Source organism: Nomascus leucogenys, chromosome 12 (genome assembly GCF_006542625.1).
Source record: "Nomascus leucogenys isolate Asia chromosome 12, Asia_NLE_v1, whole genome shotgun sequence".
Classification (NCBI taxonomy): domain Eukaryota; kingdom Metazoa; phylum Chordata; class Mammalia; order Primates; family Hylobatidae; genus Nomascus; species Nomascus leucogenys.
The window spans coordinates 216,394-229,542 of NC_044392.1; the positions used below are offsets into that span (position 1 = coordinate 216,394).

At 58.2% G+C, this 13,149-nt stretch overlaps 1 protein-coding gene across 1 annotated transcript in view; it reads right to left on the minus strand.

Annotated features, from left to right (window-relative positions):
- Window positions 1–6,279, minus strand: part of SDC3 (syndecan 3) — a 38,968-nt gene extending 32,689 nt beyond the window's left edge. The window contains exon 1 of the mRNA XM_030823255.1: window positions 5,972–6,279. Within this exon, the coding sequence (XP_030679115.1) occupies window positions 5,972–6,109 (138 nt within the window). The 5' untranslated portion in view covers window positions 6,110–6,279. The remainder of the gene's footprint in view (window positions 1–5,971) is intronic.
- Between the last annotated feature and the right edge of the window lie 6,870 nt (window positions 6,280–13,149).

Sequence of the window (13,149 nt, forward strand, 5' to 3'; positions counted from 1 at the left end):
TACCAGGGCCTCCTGGAATCTGGGGAGGCTGGGAGCCAGGGGGAGTGAGGGTGTGGGGGGGGTGCCATTAACAAATATTTACCAAGAGCCAGCCCGATGTTCCCAGGATGTGATGTTATGGAGGACAGAAGCCTGGCGGGGCCAGTGAGACGGGTCAGGAAGTCCAGGACCAGCCCAGACCCTGCTCTCTGCTGGGACAGGGGTTCGGGGGGGATGATGGGAGCAAGGGCCTGGGGCCTGGGCAGCTCCTGGCTCTGGCCACCCTGTCCGTTGAGACACAAAATCACAGGGCTCCAAGCAGCTGGGCTGGAGCTCAGAGCCACAGTCCCTCGGTCCTGCCCAGATGCGGTGGTGGCAGTGCCTTGGCACTCAGACCTCAGACTGAAGGCCTGCCCGATGCAGCCCCCTGGCGCCTCCCAGCCCACGGGCACACGCCTTGCATGCAGCAGGACTCTGCCAGCCTTGCTGTCCCCAACCCACCTACACAGGAAAGGACACAAGCCCCCGCCTGGGCTCCACAGCTCACAGTCCTGGCTTCCTTCATTCCTTTATTCCCTCATTCATTCATTCACTCCTTTGAATCATTCACTCAAGCCTGCACCAAGCACAGAGTGGTCCCTGGGGGTTCAGCGAGAAAACATGGCAGCCACGGGCCTGCCCAGGAAGCTCAAGGTCTATCAAGAAAGCACTGACATCACTCCTGACAGCTGGGGGACCCCACCAAGTCACACCCCATCTCTAAGCCTCAATCACTATTAGGCCAGAGAGAATCTTGGCTGCAATGGGGCCAGTGCTCTGAGATGGGGCAGGAGGAACATGGATTTGGCCTCCGCACACTTTCTAAGGGCCAGAGGGGGTTAGAGGCAGGCCTGGTCACCTCTGCAGACTCAGCCCCCAACACTGGGGGCATGTGGCACATATCAGGGCTTATGGTGGCTTTTTAGACCCCTCTCATCCTGAGATTCCAAACATTTCCCCTCTCCTGTGCCCTGACCACATGACCCAGACATAAACTCCCTTCTGCACACACACGTGCGGGCACACACACAAATGTACACATGCGTGCACACACAATCTTGCTGACAGCCCTTCGCAGTTTATAAAGCTCTCTCTCCCCACCCCATACACCCCCAGTAGCCCTCAGAGTAGCTGCTTTTATGGACTACAGAGCCTTGGGAGGCAGTAGAGGAGGAAGAGCCCTGGCCAATTCCTCCCACACGGTGAGACAGCATCGCCAACCTCCAGGGCTATGGGAGAATTAAGTGAGAAAAGATATGGGACCAACCCCCTTCCCAGCCCCACTCCGCCACAAGAGCAGGCATTTACTAAACAGTAGCCAGTGCAGACATAATCCAGGTGGCAGGGAGGCCCCAGAGAGGTAAAGCAGTTTGCCTAAGATCACACAGCAAGAGGGGGTAAATTTAGGACTGCAGCCCAGTCCCATTAGCCTGTCAGGCCCTGGCTCAAACTAGCTCTGCCACTTCTGGCTGCGTGACTTTGAGTAAGTCACTGAGCCTCTCTGTGCCTCAGTTTTCTCATCTGTAAAATGAGGGTTCTGGCCGGGGGTTGTGGCTCACAACTGTAATCCCAGCACTTTGCGGGGGCCGAGGTGGGCAGATCACTTGAGGTCAGGTGTTTGAGACCAGCCTGGGCAACATGGTGAAACCCCATCTCTACTAAAAATACAAAAATTAGGCAGGTGTGGTGTCATGTGCCTGTAATCCCAGCTACTTGGGAGGCTGAGGCAAGAGAATCGCTTGAACTCAGGAGGCAGAGGTTGCAGCGAGCCAAGATCATGCCACCACACTCCAGCCTTGGCGACAGAGTGAGACTCTGTCTCTAAATAAAATAAAATAATAAAAGGTGGATTCTAATAATTCCTACATCAAAAAATTATCATAAGGATGAAATAAGCCAATATGTGTAAAGTGTTTGGTGGGCGGGGCTCTGGGTAAACATGACCTCTCTCCCCCACTTGGGATGAGCCCCTCCTCGCTCTCCCCACCACTGCCACCACTCCTGCTGCCCCGACCCCCCAGGGATCCCATGCCCCCCTTGTATGAGGTGGGAGGAGCCACTGGGTTTCAAAAGGCCATTTTTTTTTGTTTTTTGTTTGTTGTTTTCTTTGCTTTTTTCTCCAGCACAGCTCACCTCGCACCAACCCCCAACACACTGAACTCACAGCTGGAGGCATTGTGCTCACTCCTCCCCAGACAGCAGGAGGCTTCAGGTTCAAATCCCAGCTCTGCCATGAGGATAGAGTCACAGCCCCCAGTAATGATTCTAAAAGCCAAGTATTTGCCCCCAGTTGACAGGTGAGAAAGCTATAGCCTGCTAGTGTCATGTGATGACCAGTTTGATTACTTAGCTCAAAACCCTCCTCCTCCAGGAAGCCTTCCCTGATCCCATCCATGCTTCCTCCCAGAAAGGTCCCATCTCCTGAGAGCTCACTACGTGGCAGGTGTGCTGGGTCTACTCAAGCAGCTCATTTCCAAATCACAACATCCCTGTGAGGCTGACACCGTTACTGTCCGCATTTTATAGACAGGGACTTTGAGACAGAAAGAAATCCCTCACTGGAAATCACACAGCAGGTGTCTGTCCCCAGAGCCCCTGGTACCTTGGGAGCTAACAGGCAGCATACAGCTGTGGTGTCCCTGTGCCTGTCCCCCAAATGCTGGAAGGGGAGATGGTTCACCCAAGAGCCTGGCCCAGAACAGACCAGGGACCCCCAACTTTCCATGTTTTTGGTGAGGACTATCTCATCCTGGAAACCCAAGGCTCACAGTCACCCAGGGGAGCCTGGAGAGAAGAGCAGGGATGCTTGAAATGGGGTGAGGAGGGAACGGAAACCACAAGGCCTGGGGCTGAGCTTCAAAAGAATTCCCCACTAATTACCCCGCCCCACCCCCACCCCCACCCCTACTCTCTCTCACAAACACACACACACACACACACACACACACACACACGTCTCCCACCCTTCCACTCCCCACCCCTCCCACCTTCCCAACCACAGTACAGCAACTTTGTAAACCAACAAGAAATCCACATTTGTTGAGCACTTAGTAGGTGCCAGCCACTGGGCTAAAGCTTTCCAAATTAAGCCCTTCCATTCTCGCATTGTCTCCATTTTAAAGAGGTGGAAACTAAGGCACAGAGAGGTTAGGTAACTTTCACAAGGTCACACAGCCACAAGGTAGTGGTCTTCCATCACTGGGAGTATTCAAACAAGACTAATACCTAAGATCCCTTCCAGCCCTGGACTTTTAAAAGAACATGTTTCAAAAGCTAAAATGTTCAGGATCCTCACACTCCAAAACTTTGAGTGGTGACTTAAGTACAGTAGCTGAGGTGGCCTTAAAGGCAGATGTCCCTCAGAGTCCTGGTAACTTGGTCTGTCAGAAGAGGGACTCCTCAAAGGAGATGCCAGGAGACAGACACACACACACACACACACACACACACACACACAGGCTGGCAGGCAACCCAAGGGTCATCATCTCCCTGCCCTTCCCTGCCCTGAGCCAGCCACCGCTCATCTACCAAGGCCACCCCCTGGAGCATCCCTGGCTGGGGCTTTTCTGATCTACCCTCAGTCCCTCCTGCTGCAGGCACTGCCCTCTGCCTCTGGTGCGGAACTGGCAACCAGGTACCACCCATTAACCCTTTTCCTCCCAAGCCAAATGAGGACAAGAGGGATGACGCCCCTCCTCGACAGCCTGACCCCTGGGAAGATGTGAGGCCTGGAGGACACTCCACTTCCCACCACCTCACCAGGCGCCCCAGTCCCTGCCCTCCCCCAGGCCCCGCCCACCATTTCAGCCTCTGGGCTCAGCCTCTCGGGGTCTGCTTGATCTGCCACCCAACAATGGGTCTGAGCCCCACCTCTCAGATTCAGGGCACCTGCCTTGCGAGGCCCTACTTTGCATGAGGCTATTAAATGCTCTCACTAAGTCCTTCCACCACCTCGTGGAGTATGAATTATTAGCCTTATTCAGCAAGGAAAGTGGCCTGCCCAGTGCTCCACCCGGCCTCCAAGTCTAAAGCTTTCTGTCCTGAGCCCCTTTCATTCATGTGCACACCACGCGACTCCTGAGCTTCTTCTCAGGACACTTGTCAGTCATCCCACTGAATTTTTGCCCTCTGAGGAAGTGGTCATTAGCCCCATTTCACAGAGGGACAACCAAGGGTCAGAGAAGTAGGAGGACCTGCCCAAACCATGCCATGGATCGGTGGGGGTAGCAGGATTGGAACCCAGGGTTGTGTGATTCCCAAGCCTTTGATTTTAAGGATGGTCTTTCAGAAATTTGGCTGAGAAGGCGACCCCAGCTGCTAGGGTGTGCTGGGTCTCTATCCCTCCCAGGGACCTCTTCCTCTCACCCCACTTGGGGGGGAGCTGGGAATGAGACATCCTGGCCAGCGGGCACTTCACACAGGTCAGCCCTCAACACTTCCCCTCCCTCCAGCTGACAGCCCCCTAGATGGGGAAGGCTGAGGAGGGGCCTGTCCATCCAAGAAGCAAGCTCGGATCCCCTGCCTGTCTTCCTCCTGTCTTACTGACTGGCCCACTGAGGCCGGAGGAGGGAAGGAACTTGCAGAGGCCGGCGGGGCACCCAGTGTTGCTTGAGAGGCCTGGGTCCTTTTCAGCCTGGGGGATGCAGGACAGCATAGCTCCCGGAACCAACCCCGGAGGCTGGACCTAGAAATCCCCAGCCGGCCTGAGCCAGAATCTGGACACTTGTCCAACAAGAACTCATTTGGGACCTGGATCCCTCAAAGCGGGATGAGGTCCTTCCTTCCTCTGCCCTCCCTGACGGAGCTGGGACCAAGCATGGCTGCTGAGGTCACTCAAAGGGACACTCAAGGGTCACTTCATACATACCATCACCTCCACCTGCACATGCTTGGTCCCCCTCAGGGGTCCTTGTCCCATGTCCAGGGTCCCCCATGCACCAGCACGCACGTGCTGCTATGTGCACTCACACACACTCATGGGTCCAAGCACACGCCCGCCACAGAGGCCTTTCACACGCACACCCTCACCCACCGCAGCCACGCAAGGCCACAGCCCACAGTGGCCCAGCCGGGCACAGGCACACATCATGCACAATGGGTCACCCTCCCACGACCACGGACGGGAGGGCACGCTGGCATCCACCCGTGTGGCAGACACATCCTTCACCTGCACACGCCCCACAGGTCCCCGCACCCCTCACTGAGTTGGCCACACACGCCCACACACAGGGTCACCCTCACTCCCCCCCTCAGGTCACCTTCACCAAGTCACCCTCCACCTCCACCTCCCCCTCCCGGGCCCACTGCCCTGGCCGGCTGCCGCCACCCTGGGGAGAACCAAACGCACACCCTCCCCTCGGAGGGGGAACCGATCCGATTCCCAAAAAGTGGCCACGGTCTGGGCACACCCACGGGGCAAAAGCCAGGCTCACTCCCACCCCGAGACACACCCAGCCGGGACGGCGACCCCCCAGCCCGCCGCCGGGTCCTTCCCGCGCCTCCCAGGCCAGCGCAGGGGTCCCTGCTTCGTCCCCGGGGAGACAGTTCCCGGAGCCACCGGGAGGTGGGAGAACAGGGCTGAGGACCCGCGATCGGGCTCCCGCCCGGGATTCCCTCTGGGGAGGGGTCCCAAAAGGAAGGAGAGAAGCGTCCCCCGAAGATGACCAGCGGCGGGGGCGGCCTCTCCCCGCGGATGCCAGGAAGGGGGAGATTCCGGGGGGGGGCAGGGTGCGGAGAGGGGCGCTCCGGGGAGGGGCGAGGGGTGGCGGGGAGGGACCGCGGCCCGGGGGAAGCAGCCGGCGGGGAGGGAGCGGGGCCCGGGGGAAGCAGCCGGCGGGGAGGGACCGCGGCCCGGGGGAAGCAGCCGGCGGGGAGGGACCGCGGCCCGGGGGAAGCAGCTGGCGGGGAGGGAGCGGGGTCCCGGGGCGGGGATCCGGGCGCGCGTGTCACTCACCCCCGCGGCGCGCCCCGCCAGCAGCAGCAGCAGCAGCGGTGGCAGGAGCAGCCCTCGGGCCCCGGGCCCAGCCGCGGCCCCGGCCCCGGCGCCGACCCCGTGGACGGTCCCTGCACGGTGCGGCGGCCCCGGCTTCATGGCGGCTGCGGGCGCCTTTGTTCCCGAGGCGCGGCGCGCGGGGCGGCTGCTTTGGCGGCGGCGGGGCCCGGCGGCTGGACCGACGCGCTCTGGGCTCGCGGGCTCCCGGCTCGGCCGCCCGGCTCCGCCTCGCAGCTCCGCGCCCACAGCGGCCGCGCCCGCAGGAAGCGTGAGCCGCCGCCGCCGCCAAAGCAGCCGCCCCCAGCGCGGGCGGAGCGGGAGGAGGGGCCGGGGCGGGGCGGGCCCAGTGCGTCCCCCGGGGGATCCGCGCCCTCCGGCCCCAGGCCCGGCCCCCGCCCCGACCCAGAGGGAGCCCCGCGCAGCCGAGGGGGGCACCCGGGCACCTGAGTGAGCGGCCGGCCTCGCCGAGCCCGGGGCTGGAGGGCGCGGAGCCCGCCGGACGCACCTCCGCGGCCGCCGTGCTGGGTAGAAGGGAAGGGTCCCGCGTGGGCTGCCGGGGGCCGGGCTCCCTGGAGTCGCCGAGCGCAGGGGTCGCAGGGGCGTTTTCATCTACGGCCTCCCCCGTGGGGCTCCACGCACGCGTCTCTTCCTGGACTCCCATCGTCACCCTCACACACTCAGCCAGTCCACCCGGTGGGCCGAGGTCATCCAAGACCACGGGCTTCCATGCCTCCAGGACGCCCAGGGGCTGTGTGACCTCAGACCAGGGCCCGGCCCTCTCTGGGCCTCGGTCTCCCCAGGGGACCGTGGAGGTGGTCACTTCTGGGCCCTGTCACTGTGGATCTGCAGAGGAAAAGCCACGCAGACCTGAGCGCAGCTGCTTCCACACCAGCTGTGCGCCTCCAGCAAGGCCCCCAGTTCTCTGGGACTCAGATCGCCCATGGTTGAATGGGACCACCCCCTCCAGTGCAGGATGGCGAGAAAAGTACATCTCTGAGTGGCAGCATCTAGCGCTCGTGGTCTTTCTACCCTGTGTGGTCACGGTGCCTTTTCCCCCTTCACCTTCGTCCCCAGCGGCATGCCCCACGCTGTTCTTACTTCTCCAAGTCTCCAGTGGCGCGTGAGCCCCAGCGGGGGCAGGGGTTTCTGTCTGTCTTGTTCGCTGCTATGTCCCCAGCACCAGCACAGGGCTCCGCATGACATCGACGCTCAGTCCAAATTTGTTGAATCAATGAGTGTGTGCGGATGGGCTCACCCCCATCCAAGTGTTAGATGGGGGAGACTGAAACATTTCTTGAACCCTGACCACATGCCAGGTGCCCAGCGCTTTCATGTGTTATATCATTTCTCAGGGACCCCACGAGGTCGGTCTGTCAATATCTTCACTTCTTCGGTGGGGAAGCTGACAGCCAGCCAGAAGGGGTTATTTGCTGATGACAGCTGGCTGGACGTCTCTACCCTCAGTTACTCTCCTCTCTGGCCCCTGTGTCCCAGCACCCAGCTTAGAGCCTGCCATTAGCAAATAGGAATGAAATCAGGCCGGGCGCGGTGGCTCACGTCTGTAATCCCAGCACGTTGGGAGGCCGAGGCGGGCAGATCACGAGGTCAGGAGATCGAGACCATCCTGGCCAACATGGTGAAACCCCGTGTCTACTAAAAATACAAAAAATTAGCCGGGCCTGGTGGCGGGCGCCTGTAATCCCAGCTACTCAGGAGGGTGAGGCAGGAGAATGGCGTGAACCCGGGAGGCGGAGCTTGCAGTGAGCCGAGATAGCGCCACTGCACTCCAGCCTGGGCGACAGAGCGAGACTCCTTCTCGAAAAAAAAAAAAAGAAAAGAAAAAGAAAATAGGACCGAAATTGAGCTGAAACTGGAACAATTCCCTCAAGGAAAGGGGAACCAAAACCAGGATGAATGGAGGGGCAGGCCTAGAGGAAGAGACTCTGGGGGACCAGCCATGGGTTTTTGGTGTTGGGTGGACATGTCCTGCAGGGCCCTTGGGAGGACAAAGGTCAACTCAACATAAAGTAGAGATGAATTAGACGGGGCTCCCCGGGAGGGAGGGAGGGAGAGCCCAGCCCGTAAAGGGTATGAAAGGCAAGCTCACCACTCTTCGACAGGGATCCTGGACAGGGAAGACAGGGAGACTCTCAAACTAGGAATTCTGAGGTCCCAGCCTCTGAAAATTCAATTCTCAAATCTTTTGGAATTCTCAAATCTTTTGGCATGACATCAATGCTCGATCCAATTTTGACTGGCACCTCGGGGAGATGGGCAGGGAGACTGATGGGGTGCAGTAGGTGGGAAGCTGGTTTCTGTTGAGGTAGCACAGCTTGGAATCGAAGAGCTCTGGCTCTGGGTCGGCCAAGTACCTGGGTTGAAATCCCAGTTCTGCCAGTTATGAGCTGTGTTGTGTTGGATGTGTGACTTAACCTCTCTGAGCCTCAATTTCCCAACTGTAATACAGAGATAATGACCACGCGGAGTTCATTCATTCATTCATTTAGCAAGTATAAATTGGGTGCCTGCTGTGTGCCAGGCCAGGTGCCAGGTTGTGAGGATTACATGAGCTCTTCCCTGCCATTGTAATGGAGTTCAACGAAGGTGGCTGGGATGAAGCTTATAAAGGAAGGGACTCAGATGTAGGGATAACATCGTCTTTCAGAGGGGCTGAGCAGATCCCAGGAACAGACCAATCCTGAGGTGCTCCCAAAGGGCTGGCAGGGTTAGGGTGGGGATGATGAGTTGCCAGATGTCAGCTGGCCACAGACAGCAGTGGCAATTCCAAGAGGCAGTAAGTACCCTGTCTTGAGAGATATTCAAGGCTCGGAGAACTATCTAGCAGGGAGATCATTAGGGTGGTTTCCATGAGTAGGGTGGGCAGTGAGCATGGCCCATCTTCAGAGGTTCCTGCAGCTCTGAGACTTCTGGAAGCAGCAACTCCACTTCCCTGACATCCTGGGGAAGAAGTGGGGGCGGGGCAGTGAAGAATCTTTGGTCTGGACAGGCCAGGAGCGCCACCTGCTGCTCTTCAAAGACACTGGTCACAGCCAGAACTAAGACAGGTCTGGGCCCCTGAAGGTCCTTCTCATCTTGCTCCCCCTGTCCCAGGTCTCCCTGGGGTTCACAGATGCACACATTTGCCTGCCCTCAAGCACATGGGTCATCTGCACAGTCACCCTTGCCCAGGCCTCCTTCTGCATTGGAGCCACATCCCCACATACTCAGGGTCTCCCTTCATAGCACCATAACCTCACCCACAGGCACCAGCCGCTGCCGCCTCCTGGCACAATACTCACAGCCCGCTCCGGCCTTTAGAATATACACTGCCTCCTCTGGGAAGTCTTCCTGATGTCCTCTGGGTGATCAGGCCTGGCGCTGTCCCGCCGGCACCCCGATCACACTCATCCTGCACTCCTCACCTGCTTTTAGTCCCTACTGTCTGTCTTGCTCAAAAGTGGGAGCATTCAGTATCCCAAATGAACAGTAGCTATAGAAGGGCCCAAGTGGAGCTGATTATGGGCCAGGCACTGCTCTATCAAATGCACTCACATTAGCCACATTTCCAGATGAAAAACCAATGCACAGAGAAGATGGGAGATATGCCAAGGCACCACGACTGGCAGAGAGAGCTGAGATCCTGACCCAGGCCAACAGGTAAACTGCAATGCCAGGCCCAGTGGTGTATCGGGAGGCATTTGGTGAATGAATTAGAGTCACCGAGGGGATTCACAGAGTCACACACCAACATGCAGACATACTCATGCAGTCTGGCCTCTGGGAAACCACGCAAGGCATGCCTAATGGCTGCGTCTCAACCTTTCCACCTCACCCCCACCCCAGTCAGAGCCTTTTCTGCCCTTGACAGGGCTTCCTAGCTCTAACCAAGCAGCAGAAGGGTGGGCCTCATCTCTGAACTCCACTCAGGTGAGCCTGAGATGCCTTATTCAGAGTGGCACGCCCAGGCCTGGCACAGAGGGGGAGCTCAGTAGCTGTCACCTGACTCCACCCGTCTCCCAGGGGATTGGCTAAGCCAACCGGCTCTCTGGACCTCAACAGTGCCGTGGCATCCGAAAAGCCAAGACTGATGGAGGCCTTACTACCTGCCAGGCACCGTTCTGAGCACTTGCCAGATACACCTTCATCTACTGCTCCCCACAGGCCTGTGATTTGGGCACGACAAGCAAACTCGCCTCCCAGGGCTGCTACTATGAGGACCAAATGAGCGGCCAGCCCTGGAGTCCGGCGCACCGTGAGCCCCGGCTGGGTGCTTGCTCTCCACTTCGTCCCATTTTACAGCTGGGGAATCTGGGGCTCGCAGGAGTTCAGTAATTTATCCCAGGTCACCCAGCCAGGCAGTGGGCAGCCAGGATTTGAACCAGGCATGTGATGACAGAGCCCTGGCTTTTCACCCTGTGCTGAGCTGTCCCCCGTGGGCAGAGGGGACTTTATGATCCTTACCAGACCTCCCAAACACAAGTGCTGTCTCAGCTCAAGGCAATCACAGGGCTTGCAAAACAAGTTCCTGCCTCCACTCGCCACCCCCATCTCCATCCTGCTCCCTCCCCACCCCAACTGTCTCCCATCACAACTTCCGGTCTTGCCCAAGAGTCAGGATGGAGGCCACAGCCCAGGCTTGCTTCTGAGAAAGTCCAAGTGACAGCAGTCTTGGAGGTCAGTGACCCCCAAAACTGAGGAACCAAAACAGGGCTCTGACCAGAGGGTTCCAGATCAGGAGGACCCCAAAGTCCTCCTAGGGGAACCTGGGGAGACTCGGAGGCCATCTGGTGCCCCAGTGAGTGGAAATCTCACGGGGAAGGATCTGCAAGGCCTGTGGCGGGGCCAGGGTGACTGGTGAGAAGGCTTGGCCTCCCCCCAACAGGGGTCCTCCATCGTGGAGAGCCTCCTGCCCGCCCAAGGGACCTGGCCCATGTGAGGGTCTCACAGAGAGCCATGCCCCTGCCCTTAGTACAGAGTCAGGCTCAGCCAGCCTTCCCTGACCTCCCTGTGTGCTGGGAAAGTCCTTGTAGGGTGAGAGGGTAAGTGACACCCCAGGACACACGGCCGCTAAACACAGGTTAGGATTTGAACTCAGGCCTCTTCTAGGTCTGTGAGCTGAGGGTTTGCAAACTGTGCATCCCAAAGAGTTCCTGAGGGCTGGTGGATCCCCAGGTCGCTCAGGGCTGCTGTGCGAGGAGGGGGAGTAATCAGATTTTGTTTGAGCTCAGTGGCCTGTAGGTCACAGAGCAAGGCCTGGACTGGCCTTGTAGGAGGGAAGAGGCTGTGCGGACTCAGCAGGGCCTGTGGCTGAAGAAGCCCCAGATCGGCAGTCGGGGAGGGGAGCTGCTTGACGGGAGAGGAGAGCTCTGGGACCCCAAGCTGGGTAGGGGTGGAAACCAGGTAGGTGCCACCTCAGTGGGGTCTGAGGCTTCTACAGTTTGAAGGGATCTCGAGTACCCATTTAGGAAGAAGGCTCTGGAAAGCGGCTGTGAAATGAAGGGCCCTGAAGCGTCAGCTTCATTTTATGGCAAATGTGCCTCTGAATGGCCGCCGGCCACCCCGCCAGATACCATCGCCTGAATTCAGTGAAGTCAGAGGTGGACTGGGCTGGGCGTTGGCTCACGCCTGTAATCGTAGCACGTTGGGAGGCTGAGGAGGGCAGATCACTTGAGCTCAGAAGTTCAAGACCAGCCTAGGCAACATGGCAAAACCCCATCTCTAAAAAAAAAAAAACAAAACAAACAAACAAACAAAAATAAACAACAACCAAAAAAACAGAAGCTGGTTGTGGTGGCGGGCACCTGTGGTCTCAGCTACTCAGGAGGCTGAGGCAGGAGGGCCACTTGAACCTGGGAGGCAGAGGTTGCAGTGAGCTGAGATCATGCCACTGCACTCCAGCCTGGGCAACAGAGCAAGATCTTGTCCCACACAAACAACAGAAGAAACAGAGGGAGCCTGGGCAGGGAATGGCTGCCTCCTCTCTGAGGGAATCTAGGAAGGCTTCATGGTGGTGGTGGCGACATCTCCCCTGGGCCATTGCAGGCAGGCCTTGGAGAACTGGGTGCTCTGAATTGGTCCTACAGGGGCTGAGCCCCACCTGGCAGGAGAGTCTCCAAGGCCCTGAGCTCCAGCTTGAGGCTTCATCCTGACATCGTGTGTGCACGAGGCTGAGAACATTCTGGAGGCTTGTTCCCTGTGATCTAGAATGGACAGAGCAGGCAGGGCCTACTTTAACTGCCCATTTTACAGAAGAGAAAACTGAGGCCTTAAAAGGGAATGTGACTGACCCCAAGGTCACATAATAAGCCTGTGGCAGAGCTGGGACTAGAACCCAGGTGGCTTCACTCCTTGTCCTGGGGCCTTTCTCTCTTCCACTCCCTTCTCCTGGAGCAGCTGCTCTGTTTTGACAGAGCTCTTAGGATAAGCCCCCTCCCCAACCAAGGTCTTCATTCAAACCCACAGCCTGTCCCACTCTGGCCATCGAAGGTCACAGGACTAGGAAATGACCATTGGCAGAGCTGTGCTCACACACCTGCCCTCTTCTCTGTGCAGGGGATGGGGAAGCTGGGTGAGGAGAGAGGAGGGGAGGAGAGAGAAAGGGGAGGATGGGAGGAGAGAGAAAGGGGAGGATGGGAGGAGAGAGAAAGGGGAGGCTGGAGGAGAGAGAAAGGGGAGGATGGGAGGAGAGAGAAAGGGGAGGATGGGAGGAGAGAGAAAGGGGAGGATGGGAGGAGGGCACTGCCCCAGAAGCCATTCCAGGAACACACCCCCGTGCCTGGGAATAAACTGCTCATTTGGAATCATTTTCCTGGAACCAAAAATAAGCGTCCCTAAAAATAGATTTTCTTTCTCACCTCGTTCTGAGGCTAGAGCAGCTCGGCTGCCTCGAGGAAGTGGGTGGGGGAGAGTGACCGGGGCCTGTGGGGGCAGATCCCCCTTTCCCCAGGGCTGTGGATACTAACCACTGGGTCCCCCTCTCTGAGCACAGCTGTCATTGAGATATGCAGTACATCACGTTTGTGTGTGTGTTTGGTTTTTTGGATTTTCGAGACTGTTGGACCCACATTCAAACTTCAATCTAGAGTTATCGAACCCCAGCGAGGGCTGGGCACAGATCTGGACACGGAGGGAGCTCCCAC